At 31.8% G+C, this 15,536-nt stretch overlaps 1 protein-coding gene across 1 annotated transcript in view; it reads right to left on the bottom strand.

The window, feature by feature from the left end:
* LOC139481135 (uncharacterized) overlaps window positions 1–12,482 on the bottom strand; it is a 112,305-nt gene extending 99,823 nt beyond the window's left edge. The window contains exons 1-3 of the mRNA XM_071264247.1: window positions 12,363–12,482; window positions 5,353–5,442; window positions 4,174–4,235 (exon numbers count right to left, since the gene is read on the bottom strand). Of these exons, the coding sequence (XP_071120348.1) occupies window positions 4,174–4,235; window positions 5,353–5,442; window positions 12,363–12,427 (217 nt within the window). The 5' untranslated portion in view covers window positions 12,428–12,482. The remainder of the gene's footprint in view (window positions 1–4,173; window positions 4,236–5,352; window positions 5,443–12,362) is intronic.
* Window positions 12,483–15,536: the final 3,054 nt, after the last annotated feature.

The raw sequence follows: 15,536 nt of genomic DNA on the forward strand, positions 1-15,536 counted from the left end.
CATTTCACAAAAAAGATTTCTGGACTACACATTAAACTTAGATTTACCCAGTTAAGAATTGTTATTTTAGAGCAATAATATTGGAGTCATCAGATGATTTCATCCACTTGACTGAATAATGTGTCACCGTAGCTATTTATTAGAGTACAGTTATATACTAGTACTACACTATATGTTGTGTTTACTATATATTTACTACGTTCATTCATACATTCATTCATTCATTGACGGACAGTTAGAAAAAGACTATTCTATATACTACTCTGCGTTTTTCACACTTGAGCACGCACGCTGCATATTAGGTCCAAGGACACAGTTATCGTCCTTTGGTTTTTGTTGTCTACGAATATAGTCCCTAGTGTAAACAGTGTATAACTTGCATGTTGTTTTATTTGATACACTTTCCCAATTTATTTCTTGATATTAAATGCATGAAATATTAAGTAGGGGGATGTATTTACATGTTAAAAAAATTTGGGTGCTGAATCTTTATGTTAAGTAGTGATTTGGTCCAGTTCAAAAAGGTCAAATTTTATCACGTCTGAAGCTGTCAAACTGAATTTTAAACCCCCTTAACACAGAATTGTCAATATTTTGAGTTAGAGCTGGTAGAACTTTCTATAATTTTGATATTATTTGTCTCACTAGTAGTACACTACACTGTAAAAATCTTTTTGAGAAAGAGCAGGTGCAATTTTTTTAATTTGAATTTATTGTCTAAAAGAAATGCACTACGAAATAACTGTGTTCTCGGGCCTAAGAGATGGATTCCTGAAATCTATATTTTGTACTTTGGCAACTTTCCTGAATGATTTGCTGGTTTCAATTTGTCAAACTCAATCAAAGTAAAGGATTTACATCTTTGGTTTCCAGAAATTCTGTTAAAATGTGCCATTTTGGCATTCTACGGCTATAGTCAGCATTTTAAAGCAGTTTACATTGTATGCCTAAGAGGCATGCTGAATTTCTATCTGACAGCTTTTTTGTTCCTGATATTTGTGTTTCTATGCTTAAATCAAATTTAATTAACCATTTGTGAACTCTGAATATAGAAAAAAAGAGATTATCACAGAAAAAAAGTGCAGCACATTTTGTATTCATGGCCCTGGTTAAACAGCCTAATTGATGTATGTAAAATATGAAGAGCTCTGTACATCAAATCTGTAGTCCATCACAAATATTTCACTAAATCTGTAAAAACAAGCACTTTACTATATTCAGAACACCTTACTCCTTTCATAGGCTACCATATTATTTTTCTGTATGATAGTAAGTGGTCCAAATTTATGCCTATTGAGACTAAAACTAAATGCAAGTTTTCCATTGAAAAGTGAAAAAAATGGCCATCAGACCATATGTCTTTCAAAAAATTTAAATGCAAGAGTCCTTTTGCAATAAGACTTCTTGTATCATAACACCTAAGCATAGAAATAAGCAAAAAGTAACACATTTTTATTTCCGATAGCTTCTGTGTGCATTTTTACATGTCAATATGGGCTACCGCCTAAATCGACTCTAAATAATTCTCAGTACTACATAGCCCAAGACCATTTTATACTCATGCAGTATGCTTTTTGTAACTTTTCTATACATTTAAAGTACATTTAATATATATGAAAGAATAATTAAGGCTTAAAAAACTTCAAAAACTTCAAATTGGCTGAGAAAAATGCATATTTATATAAGGCTTCCCTGAATTGGAAAATCTCTATTTTCAGGCATAGGCTCATATAAATTTGATTTGGAATAATTACAATACATCTGATAAATAAAATGAGTGTTTAGATGCTTTTAATACTTAATATATAATATTCAAGAGCATTTAAAAAACAAATTTGTAGGCCAAAATCTTGACAGTTGAAGATATTTAATTTATACGTCAAAAATAAACATCCAAATGTCAATACTAAAATGACCCTAGTTTCTCTAATATATGCCATATGGCCATGAAACTTGGCAAACTATCTCATAATTGCCTTAGCGTAGGTTGTGCAAAGTTTTATAAAGATTGGTCAAGTCTTTCTGTCCTATTAGGTCCAATAACACAGTTATCGTCCTTTGGTTTTCGTTGTCTACGAATATAGTCCCTAGTGTAAACAGTGTATAACTTGCATGTTTTATTTGATACACTTTCCCAATTTATTTCTTGATATTAAATGCATGAAATATTAAGTAGGGGATGTATTTACATGTTAAAAAAATTTGGGTGCTGAATCTTTATGTTAAGTAGTGATTTGGTCCAGTTCAAAAAGGTCAAATTTTATCACGTCTGAAGCTGTCAAACTGAATTTTACACCCCCTTAACACAGAATTGTCAATATTTTGAGTTAGAGCTGGTAGAACTTTCTATAATTTTAATATTATTTGTCTCACTGGTAGTACACTACACTGTAAAAATCTTTTTGAGAACGAGCAGGTGCAATTTTTTTAATATGAATTTATTGTCTTAAAGAAATGCACTATGAAATAACTGTGTTCTCGGGCCATAAGGGACAAATAACCTTTTCCCTATTTTCAGTGTGAAATAAATGGTTTACCACATTATATTTCGTCACAATATCGAACGCCCTATTGCAAAGAGCAAGTGGCCATTTACCCTGTGACAATTTGGACTTTCCACCAAGATTATTAAAAGCAATCCTATCCTTACTTCATGCTGTACCATTGTTGTTTATGAAGTCTGTTTTCAGTTTTGTATTCGGCACAATATAGATGTCTGGTTATAGCCTGTCAACTTACCTCAGTTCTTCTCCATATTCTGTCAACAGTTTCACAGTTTCGCAACGAAAACCGTTTGACGAGAAAAAATATACATGCTGGCCTGATGTTGTATGATTATGGAGAGTATATTTATAATGTGTTCCGTGTGACAAGGTATGCAAAAGTATAATTACTACAGTGTTTAGCGCATACCTTTATAGAAAGATTTGTGAATTGTTTCAATTAGTTTGAAATCCATGTTAGTTTCATGTTAAAATGTATAAATGTAACATGTTAAAAAGTTTGCGAATGTACTACATATGATGTGCTTATCAGTATATCTGTATATAATGTATTGAACTTCATTTGTTACTTTGTTTTACTACGAATCTACTCAATCGTAGGATTGATTACGACTACATGTAATCAACTAGAAATTGACATATCACGTGTTCAAGATAAAGTTAAATCGAGCAGTGTATTTCTTTTATTCAGACAGTGTAAAGAAAATATAACAGTAAATTTGTTTAGAAATATTTGATATTGTTTATGTATTGAAATTTATAAATATTTTATATATATATATCATTAACTCTTTTAACATGTTTAACATATTTTTCAGTATATTCCAATAGTAAACACTTTCTATCTAATATACTTTTTTAAAGATATTAGGCAAAAAAAGTTTTAAAAAATTGCTAAATTCATCATTTTCGGGTGCATGTAAATGTTAGAAATCATCTGACTATTTTGAAGTAAAAAGATAATAAATAGATTTTTACATTTGGAGCATTTTTGCCTCTGTTAAGATTTTCTTTGTTTATAGCAGTTTTTAAGATACATGTATTAGACAAACTACCATTTAATTCCTATGTCCCATTTTTAACTATGTCGATCATGTTAGGTGGGATCAATGGACATAATTTTTAAACTAGATACCCAAATGATGATTGTGGCTTAGATATGTAAAATTTGGCATAGTAGTTTTATAGAATATTTAAAAAAAAAATAAACATGAGACATGTGAGATTATTAAAAATAGACCATGATAAAAGACAGCGGAAAACGAAAGCAAAGTGAAGAGAAAATTGGACTCTTGGTCTATGAGAGCTAATAATAATGAGGTCAAGATCAGATAAACCCTGCCAGACAGAAATCTACATCTTACAATCATACCATAAACAATATAATTCACCTTTACTTATTGTAACAATTACATTGTATCTATTAAACTGACAAAACCATGAAAACTTACCAACTTATGAAAATAAGGTCAATGGCAATGAACATGACAGACCAAATCATAAAAAATCAGGTATCTGCATACAAAGTATGAATCATCCTGGTTTTAAAGATTTATACAAATGAATATAACACTGTCCCTCAGTTGGATTGAAATCCATATCGTCCCACACTCTGCAACTTTTGTCAATACAATAATAAACAGTAATATCCGTAACAAAACATACATACATTCATCACAATCTGTTCCTGTATAACCTGCACAGCAAAAAGTAAGTGTGTTTGTTACAACCCTGAAATGAAAAAATTTTGTAAGTTAATACATCAGAGATAGTCTTTTATCTACAAATTCAATATATTTTTACATCTGAAAGTTAGGCATGGTTTGTAATAACAACATATTTTCTGCATGATACATCAACATATAAGGAAATTACACGACAATACACTTACAGCAAGATAAGGATGAGCAGGGTAAAATCCATTCAAGTCAAGGTCAGATGGACCCTATCTAACAGACCTACAGACATTGCAAATATCCAATATACCAAATATAGTTTGTTCAGTCTTCACACTTATAACCACAAGTCCTACTGACATGGCTTGTAAAATTCTTCTCTACAAGCCAACAGAAATCAACTAAAAATTTTCACTTCTTCGTCAGTCGAATGTTTGTGTCACAAATGGAGGTCTTTTTTCTTTAAATTCTATAATAAATTTTAAGGTTGTTATAGTAAGAATGTAGAAGCTATAATAGATTTTGGAATCAAATATTGATATTAACTAACTACAATATAATAGACTGAAACATTGGTAATGGCCAAAAGAATATATATGTCTGTTTAAGGTTACATACTTTAAAAAATTAGGGTAGGTTACTAAGGTCAGTATTTCCATTTTATTTTGTTTAATTTTTTCATTTTATGTTTGGTGACATGATTTTGAGTCATGAGGTTTGGTCTTGTCGTGGTCTGAGTTGAACATGGGCCGAGATTACCCGTATTTTTAATGATTGGATTATTTCCTTTTGTTATTGGTTGGAAAAAATGGCGGCAAAGTGTTTATTTCATCACACGAGTTGCAAATTTCCTTAAAACAGCTATCATATTCATGATTGTGAACATTGGGATATATCAGGCAACACTAACTTCACTTTTGACATGAGTCCAGTTTATTTTTCACTTTACAAGGGAAATAAAATGACTTAGGTTCGGCACTCAAAAGTAGGGTCGATCAGGTAACCCTAAACAGACATTTAATTTTTTTTGGCCTAAATAGATCCATAACTTCCAGTTTCTCTAATGATCATGTATCTAAAATGTCATCCAAGTTCAGCAATTCAGAAAGGCTGTTCCAGTCGATATAATTTGTAGATGTAGAAACTTATCATGGATATATACAAACACTTACCTATATCTTGTACAAGTATCTGTCTTCCATGACCCACAATCTTCCTGATAGCTTACTGAACTAGAAGTGGTAGAGTTACACCATCCAGGTCTGTTAAATAAACAAATAAAATTCCTTTAAAAGAATGGTTGACATGGTTGAAGGTCATACAAGTGTACTAACCTCTAATCATCATTCTACATAATTCTATGTTCTTCATTCATGTCATTGCAGTTGATCCTAGGAGAATAATCAACTAAAACTTCCATCCAAGGGTGATAGTCTTGAAATCAGAAATCAGCCAATCAAAATCCTAGGTTTGGACTGTTTCAAGCACAAAAATTTAAAATGAGTACTCACCTTGGTATTAATGAGTACCAAGTACAGTTATAGATGTATAGCATGTTTTTGAAAGTATTATTTTTATGAATATAGAGTTTACCGGTAGGGTACCGGTATATGAATGGTTTACTTTTCTTTTTTTATACAAATACAAAATGTATAAAACATTTTTTCATCTATAGTTATCATTGTTATAGCAGAGCTTTATTCATCTCTTGTTCTAGTTACTGGGTCATGAATACACCATGAATGTTTTGTTTAGGGAGCTACCATTTGATTTTTATGGGGGGGCTAGGATGAAATTTGAAAAAAATAGGCAGGACAGGAGTTTTGAGTAAAAAAAAAGGCAGGATGAGACACTTGCAAAAAAAAAAAAGTCAGGACGACAATTTGGTTAAAAAAAAGTCAGGATAAACTAAAAAAAAAAGGCAGGACCGAACAGAGTGAAAAATAAAAAGGCAGGACAGAGATTACAGCTAAAAAAAAATGCAGGACAAAATTTTTCATCCTAGCCCCCCATAAAAATCAAATGGTAGCTCCCTTACAATATACCGCCCATATTCAAAATGCTTAAATTAAATATCAAGATGTTTATGTTTAAAAACTTGTAAAAAATGTAATTCAAATGTAAAAAGGGCTATTTTTGACCCATTACAAATATGTTGCAATTGCTGAAGCTGATCTTTTTGGCACATTTTTCTGATATGTCCTGCTTGTACTGATTCAGAGATTGTATGTGCTGTATATAATTAAGTTCAATGACTGGTTTTGTTATGTTATTATATATATATATCAGTCAGTTAAGGATCTCATGTTCTACTCTAATTATAGTAACAAGAGTGCACACACCGACACTTCTTGCTTGTTTTACTTATCAATGAATTCAAGTTGAATGTCTTTAGTATGAAGGTTTTAGTGCAAGTATCACAAAAACTTGACATTATCAATTGCAATGTTCTATGAAGTTCTGCGAAGCTCAATAAACAGGTACACTTTACAATCATTCAATACCCCCAAATAAAGGGGTTCGATGACTTACAGAAAAGAGCGAGGATTTACAGAAAAGAACCGAAAAGGACCAAAAAGAACCGAAAAGGACCGAAAAGAACCGAAAAGGAAATCGGCGCAAATGAGATGCAGATCGGCGAAAATGCAAAACGCCGCAAATTATGACTTGGACGGAGAGTTGTCACACCTTATATCTTTATTGACAAATATTTAAATGATAAGATTAAAATCCTTGATGAAAAATGATAATCAAGCATACATATATTAAAAAAATATTACTAAAAAACAATTTATATTGTTTCTTTTTTGTAAGTTCATATATCCCTTTAAATGTACAATCAAAATTTGAATTATGCGTTCATTTACATTATTACGAAGAATTGTTTCAATATAAAAAATCTGTGTCTATATGCATTGTGTTAACTTTATATATTAAAGGGGCACTAGCTGTCAAATTTATGTTCATCGATTCTGATCAAATGCTCATATTTGATTTATAACAATGTAAAACATGTATCCAAATTATTAAAAGTCTAAATAAAACAATAAACAAGGCTCAGGCATGAAAATATGTAGCTTCGTTTCGTGTGTACTTGAGTGTAGACGCCATCTAATTATTTATCGACTTAACCTCTATAGTCATCCGATGACCATATAAGCGATGTAAACATAAATATAGATATAAATAGATTAAGCAAATTCGTGCTGTTGAATTATTCTAGGTCTATTTAATTTCATATTACAGAAAGAAAAAAAAATGTTTATTGTCGTTTTTACTTGTATTAGAATGTTTATTTGTGGATCGAATCAGTCAATCAAATGATTTACCTTTGTTTCACTTTCAATGTTGACATTCTCTCCTTTAAATAACTTTACACATACAATTCACGTGTTATCCAACTCAAGCTAAGGGTTTAAATTAAAGTTCACATGAATACGGATGCAAGTGAATAATTCATAATAAATGTTTTTTTGCTTATTTTGACAAAATTGAACCTTAATGGCTACTAAAAAGGAATTGTTATTTCACTATTTGTATTTCATTACTAATTGAGCCAAAAAAACAATATATCAGGTTTTTCATATATATTGTAGCTAGTGCCCCTTTAAGGGCATACGATACATTTACAGGGAAGGTAATGACGTTCCTAACATAAAATGTTATTATCGCGACGTCAAACTGTGACATATTGAGAAAAGATGCATTTTTCGACTGATTTTTATCATTTAAACTGAGTTAATTTGAAAACGAGTGCATGGACCCCAATTTTTTAAAACGACATTTTGTTTCATTTTGCAAGGAGATTATGTGGACCAAATTTTATAAAACTGTAAATAGTGCAATTTTTATAATTTTGATTTCTGAATAAAAAAACGCATAAATTTTTAGGATATTCATGATATTAATAAAATACAGAAATTACAAATTATTTAACAAAAAACAATTTGTACAAATTATTTAACAAAAAACAATTTGTGTTCATCTTTTAAAACAAAAAAGTTATAATATGGCTTTCTTTCAAAGAGAAAATACGGTCACAAATCCGAATTTTGAGCAAATATACACAATTTCGACCTCGTTTAACTCAAAAAGTAGCACATGAAGGTATATTTTTTATGACCTATTTGATTTAATCAGGCAAAACAAAGCCTATATGGAAATTTTCATCAAACTTAAAATATGGGATCAAAACTATCGTATGCCCTTCTTTTCGTTTCTTTTCGGTCCAATTCAGTTCTTTTCTGTAAAAATCCACAATATAACTTAGCATTGACCCATGAAACATGCAAATGAGGTCAAGGTCATAGGAACCCTACCAGCTAGACCTGTAGATCTTATAATCATGCAATACAACAAATGTATCACACCTGACTTGTAAATATATTTAATCTTGAGAAATGGGTTAAAACTACAAAAAATAAATATTATCCAAAGAATCATGAAAATCAGGTCAAGGTCAAATGTAACCTGCCAGACAAACATGTGCTCATTACAATTATTCTAATTCAATACAATAAAGTTTTGTATAGTACCAGAGAAACAGACCACACAACAAAAACTAAACATTGTGCAATGAACCATGAAATTGAGGTCAAGGTCAAAGGAAACCTGCCAGCTGTATATGTACACCTTCCATTCATTCCATACACCATATATAGTTGACCAAAAAATGATGCTTACAGATGACCCCTGCTTCTAGTATGCGAGATACTTATTTCACAACCTTACAATTCAAGTATAACTAATAATAAGTGTCCAATCAAAAAGTTAAACGTCAATAAAAATAGCCTATAATACTTGGACTTGTTAAAACGATGTTATGTAGTGTTCAGATCAAAAAAGATCTCCAAGTTGATAAAAGCAGTGTTAGTAAATGCTGCATGTACGCACAAAATGGGAAATGTTTGTCGTTTCAAAACTTAAAACCTACTTTCGATTTTGAATACGCGCCAAAAAAAGAAAAGTGTGTTCCGGTCGGGGAAAGGAAATGAAAAATATGCGGTGTTAAAGATGGATTATCTACCTCAGGAATAGATTACCTTAGCTGTATTTGGCAAAACTTTTAGGAATTTTCGGTCCTCAATACTCTTCAACTTCGTACTTTATTTGGCCTTTTTAATATTTTTTATTCGAGCGTCAATGAGGAGTCTTTTGTAGACGAAACGCAACCACTGGGTCGATGCCACTGCTGATGTAGATTTATTTCCCCGAGGGTATCGCCATCCCAGTAGTCAGCACTTCTGTTTTGACTTGAGTTATCATTGATATGTTCATAATTAAAAATTAACTGTTTACAAAACTTCGAGTTTTTTAAATACTAAGGCTTTTCTACCTCATGAATAGTTACCTTAACTGTATTTGGCAAAACTTTTAGGAATTTTCGGTCCTCAATGCTCTTCAACTTCGTACTTTATTTGACCTTTTAAATATATTTTTATTCGAGCGCCCGTGACTGGTGAGTCTTTCAAGTGATTTTCTCAAGTTGTAGACGAAACACGCGTCTGGCGTATATATATAAAAGTTTAATCCTGGTATCTATGATGAGTTTATTTTACACTAGACTAGGGGTAGGTCGACTTTCCCATGGAAAAAATTATCAATCAATTGTATGTGACCAAATAGAATAGAACATTATAGAATATAGAATAGAAAAAAATATATCATGTCGTGGTTACCGTGAACATATTACAACTGAACATAGGCTTTGTACATCAATCGAGATTTCAGTTGCCGACATCAATAACAATAACAAAACATACAATATTTTAAAACTTGAACGAGACATATATAGATACGACATAAAAAAAAACACATACATATAAAACATACAAAGTAAGACAGCTATTTTGTATAAGCAACCATGTTCATATATATGCGACACGAGTTATATGATAATAAAGGGGCATATAAAATAAAGCACTGGCTACGGTTACATGGAAATGTAACAATAACAAAATATTATTGTTACATTGGAGACTAAATGCCGGAATGCATGGTTGGGTAAGGATCTGTTTAATTACGAATGTAACAATAATTATTGAGGCTACGGTTACATAGCGTTATTGTTACATGAAAAACAGCAATGTACGATGGGACTAGTAATATGTACTAACTAATAAAAAATGAAGACATTTATTTTATATTTGCAATACATACATTTACTACATACAATTTATTTACTGTAATTTTTTTATTTACAATGACAATTTCTACAAATCAAGTAAGTGGTTTTAAAATAATACATGATCGCGGGTGATATTAAAAGACCGTGCGGCCTTCAAAAATTAGCAAAGCCTAAGCAAATTCAGCTAAAAAGGACCCGTAATGATAAATGTATAACAATTCAAACGAAAAAACCATAACAGCCTAATATGTGTACAAAAAAAATTGAACGACTGAAAAGTAATTTGTAACTTAACAGTGCATGCTCAACAAACCACAACCACTGAATTACATGATCCCGCTGACTTGGGACAAGCACATACATACTTAATCATGGCGGGGTAAAACATGTTAGTGGAATCCAAACACTCCCCTAAACTGAGACAGAGTTGTAAGAGTCTTAATTGTAACAGTACAACTTGATATACATTGTAAGAACAAACTATAAAAATCAGTTGATAAAGGCTTAAATCATACTAGCTTATACATATGATTTGAAAAATTCGAAAGTCTTACTGTAAAAATAATATCGATGGTCAAGACTATGCCGGGGTAACCGTTTTTTTCAATACGAGTCGACAGTCACGTTACCTCATGCTTTATTAGGCTTACATGTAGCAAACACACTTTCATACAATGTGTAATTGTGTCAATTCCGTCAAAACTATTCTAGAGTTACCGAAAGTTCTATTAATAGTCAGAAAATCTTGATGAATTTTTTTTAATAATTTGCCTTTGAATCATATTTATGTTTAATTCATATTGATGATTGAATTCATGGTTACCCGGCCTTTACAAAATGGGTGGATGCACTCTACTCACGGCTTAACGGGTTTGTCGTGGTTGCGGAAGATGCAAAAGAAGATCACTAACACTATCGATCATGACTATGCTATGAACATATAAAAGTGGTTTTTTTTATAACTTCAAGCCATCATAATTCCGCATTCTGTGATAATAAATGTATATCAAAATGTCAACATGTTCAGAAAAGACCTCTATAAAAAATCTCAAATGATCAATGACATAAAAGGTTTTTTTAGAAGTTAATAAAAACATTTTTATATTTCCCAAAACCATTTTCTCCCGCAACATTTTGTTCTTGGACCAAGTTCGGCTATCTGGACCGCATGTTGTTCGTTATTATTGGTACCTGTGTGTACGTAAAACCATTCAAAGGCCGGTACAGGGCAATACTCCAAAAACAAACAGCAACAATCGAAACATACTGAATCTAACACATTTGCAGCTAATTTTTACAGTTTATTCACATTACACTATATATATTGTCTCAGGTTTGGGTAGAGGTTGAGCGCTCGCAAACATGTTTAGCGCTATCACATCCTTTTTGATACTGTCTCGATTCAATGACATATGATGATTCAGTGGTTTTCGTTGGTTCCGATGCTGTCTGTTCAGTATATTTGTTTTCGTCGTAGTCTTGTTAACTGATTAACGGTATAGGATTTTTATCATTGTTGAAGGCCATATATACGGTGAACCATTGTGTTTCATGAACGTGAACGGAAAGACAAACAAATTTCCATGCATTGATTTTACTGAATAAGTTGCTTCAACTGAATTTCTGGTGAACGACAAACACTTTAGAACATTCATATATGTCATTAAAAGAAATAGAGAGTTTCAGCAACCAGCAGATCTAGTAAAACTTTTATTGGAATACATGCTTGATATACAGAAAACGAGATGAAAGAAAATTGCTGATCTACAACATGACTTTTATTTAATCTAATAAAGGTTTACAGAAATATAATTGGTACTAAATCTAGTTATACATCTTTACATTTATTAGCTGCCACGATCCCTTGTGAAGAGCTCAGGTACACAGTAATTATAAAAATATTTAAGAACTTGGCATGGGTTTGAATGTCATATATACACACCCGAATGTTTCTTCCTGATAAATCTACAACTGGTTTAACCGTCCTGTAAATAATAGATGTTTATCAGTGTAACTATGTCTTGAATATTTCTAACTAATTCTGATTGTACTTACCCTGTTTGAGACGAACAAATTTGTAAACTAGAAATGAAAATAAAAATTATCCATAATTTGTACATTCTTTACTTATTTCAGAACATAAGTTCATGGATCCTCTAATTCCTTAATCATAACAGTATATTACATCTAATTATTTATCTCTATATTATACACGTATTTATTGTTCTTGTTCAATCATAAATTAAATTCCCGTGAATGTACCCGTTTCAGTGACTAATAATTAACAATTATATTAAATACCGACAAATGAAGAGACTTTAAAGGAATATGGCAGAGGTTTAAAGTTTTATTTGTTTCATATTTTAATCTTTGTTGTGGGGAGTTCATAGGATCATCTACATAGTTCCTCAATATTTATTATAAAAAAAGGTGTCAGATAAAAAGGAAAACTCTACAATGTTTCAAAGGTGGATATTTGGATGTTAGGCTTTCAAGATTTAAATAATCGTAGTGTGAATAGATGAGACTCAAACAGATAAATGCAAATATATTTTTTTCTGTCAATGATCAAATTGACTTTTGCCATTTTTTATATTTCAACACTATTTTATTTAGCTTTTTTGATGTAATCGTCGATAAACGAATCATTGCCAAATAGACTAAATTACCAATCACGTCACTATAGCTTATGCATAAGATATCAATCTGAACTAAATTAGTGCAGAATGATTCTATGAAAAAAAGTTAAACAACCGTGATAACCCTGGTCTCACCACCAGAATGTATTTGCTACATGCTTTAGAACTAAATTTATCATTATTTCTTTATCCAGTAATTCTTACATACAAAAACTGTTTTATTCACATTTAAAAGCGATTTTTCGACAGTTTATTTAGTTGTAATTACTTTCCAAAAAGTTGATTCCTTGACTGGAGTGTAGGATTAAGATTAATTGTACTTCTTTTGTCAGTAAGATCAGTGATACAGGTTAGACCGGGTTGGTGCTTTGTTTCGGTGTTAAATTTACTTTTATGCAAGTTTTAGGCCAGTAAAGAAACTGGGTAGCGGGTTGGGTGGGTGGGGGAAAAAGGCCGGGGCGTGCAAAATATCAAACGATCTCGTTTTCAATCATTGGATATCAGCAAGTGTTTAAAAAGCTAGTGTATTCAACAGAGTTTTTTCCAGTATTAAAAAATGAAATATGTCTATAGTTTCCTTTATCATTTCTTGCAAATATCATTCTATTATAAAAGGTTTATTAAACTACTATGTTTAAGACAAATTTTGTAATATAAAAACCCACTTAAACTTTTGAAAATATAGAATGCATGCTTTATCTCGGAGTAGCAAAATTTCGTCACCTGATATGCATGAAACCTTTATCACTGGACGTAATGCAGATAATTATAGATTATCGTTGATCATCTCAACGAGATTGATGTTCTCGCTTGAGCCGGGACGGCGAAAGCGAGAAAGGCAATCGAGTTGAGATGACCAATGATAATCTGTTTATCGCTATTTTACCTATGATGACGTTGTCAATTTCATGTCCATTTCGTTAGCAACCCACGTGCCTGCTTAGTTTCTAGCGATAATTTTCCATCTCAAGCTAGTAGCATGATATGAAAAATATCACAAAAAAAGATCAAAGGAAAAATGCACAAAATAGCGATATATGAAATATATGTCACTGGACGTTATGCACACAACAATCATAATCAAAGGATTCTCTTGTGCTGATATATATGAAATATTTGTCACTGGACGTTATGCACACAACAATCATAATCAAAGGATTCTCTTGTGCTGATATATATGAAATATATGTCACTGGACGTTATGCACACAACAATCATAATCAAAGGATTCTCTTGTGCTGATATATCTGAAATATTTGTCACTGGACGTTATGCACACAACAATCATAATCAAAGGATTCTCTTGTGCTGATATATATGAAATATTTGTCACTGGACGTTATGCACACAACAATCATAATCAAAGGATTCTCTTGTGCTGATATATATGAAATATTTGTCACTGGATGTTATGCACACAACAATCATAATCAAAGGATTCTCTTGTGCTTATATATATGAAATATTTGTCACTGGACATTATGCACACAAAAATCATAATCTAAAGGTTTCGTTTGTGATGATATATATGAAATATTCGTCACTGAACGTTATGCACACAACAATCATAATCAAAGGATTCTCTTGTGCTGATATATATGAAATATTTGTCACTGGACGTAATGCACAAAACAATCATCATCAATGGATTTCTCTGTCCTGATCATGCCGTCCTGATCATGCTAGTGATCTGCTTAAGCACAAACATACATGTGAGTGGGTAAGGGGGTTTACCTCCTCATGTTGCTTTTGGTCAATTTTTATGTTTTGCTTATCCCTTTCAGAAGCCCCCCCCCCCCCCCCCCCCCCACACACACACACATTTTAATCTACTCCTACAACCCTGTCCAAAGCTTAAAGTACCTGAAATATAGATGTATGTCCTACTAGGGATATTCATCTAGCATATATAGATATCAATGAAGTCTGGCAACATTTTGGCTATCAAGATGTATTAATACATAAAGTCATGTCTAGTCTACTTGAAGATGTTCTACCAAAGAATTTGTTCTCAATCCATCTTTGTTACAGAACAAACATGGACATAATAAAAACTTGCCCAAAAGGAAGTCTTAACCTGAACTTAACCAACACACTTGAATTAAAATTGAAGACAACATAGATCTGTGTGTTTCCTATTGCAATAACACACAGTTTGTTAACTCATTTATAAGGCTCATCAATTTGCAATATTAACAAAATGAATTGAATGTTAGGCCAACAACAATGAATACTAGAACAGTAAAAGTGACACCACCAAAATTCAAACTTGATCTGATTTTTGTAGTATTAGGCATTGTGTATAATTTTCATAGCATTTGGTGGAGTCAAGCAAGAGTTAGAGAAAAATGAAGCAATGTTTGCCATTTGTAAAGGGGTATAACTCTTAAACAGTAAAAGTGACACCACCAAAACTCAAACTGATCTGAGCTATGTGGTAATAAGCATTGTGTACAAATTTCATAACACTTAGTTGAGACAAACAAAATTCAACTGATTTTTATAGTTCGCTCTGATGTACTGTTATACCACTGTCCCAGGTTAGGGGGGGGATTGGGATCCCGCTAACATGTTTAACCCCGCGGCCCCG

This window comes from Mytilus edulis, chromosome 7, assembly GCF_963676685.1.
Source record: "Mytilus edulis chromosome 7, xbMytEdul2.2, whole genome shotgun sequence".
Classification (NCBI taxonomy): domain Eukaryota; kingdom Metazoa; phylum Mollusca; class Bivalvia; order Mytilida; family Mytilidae; genus Mytilus; species Mytilus edulis.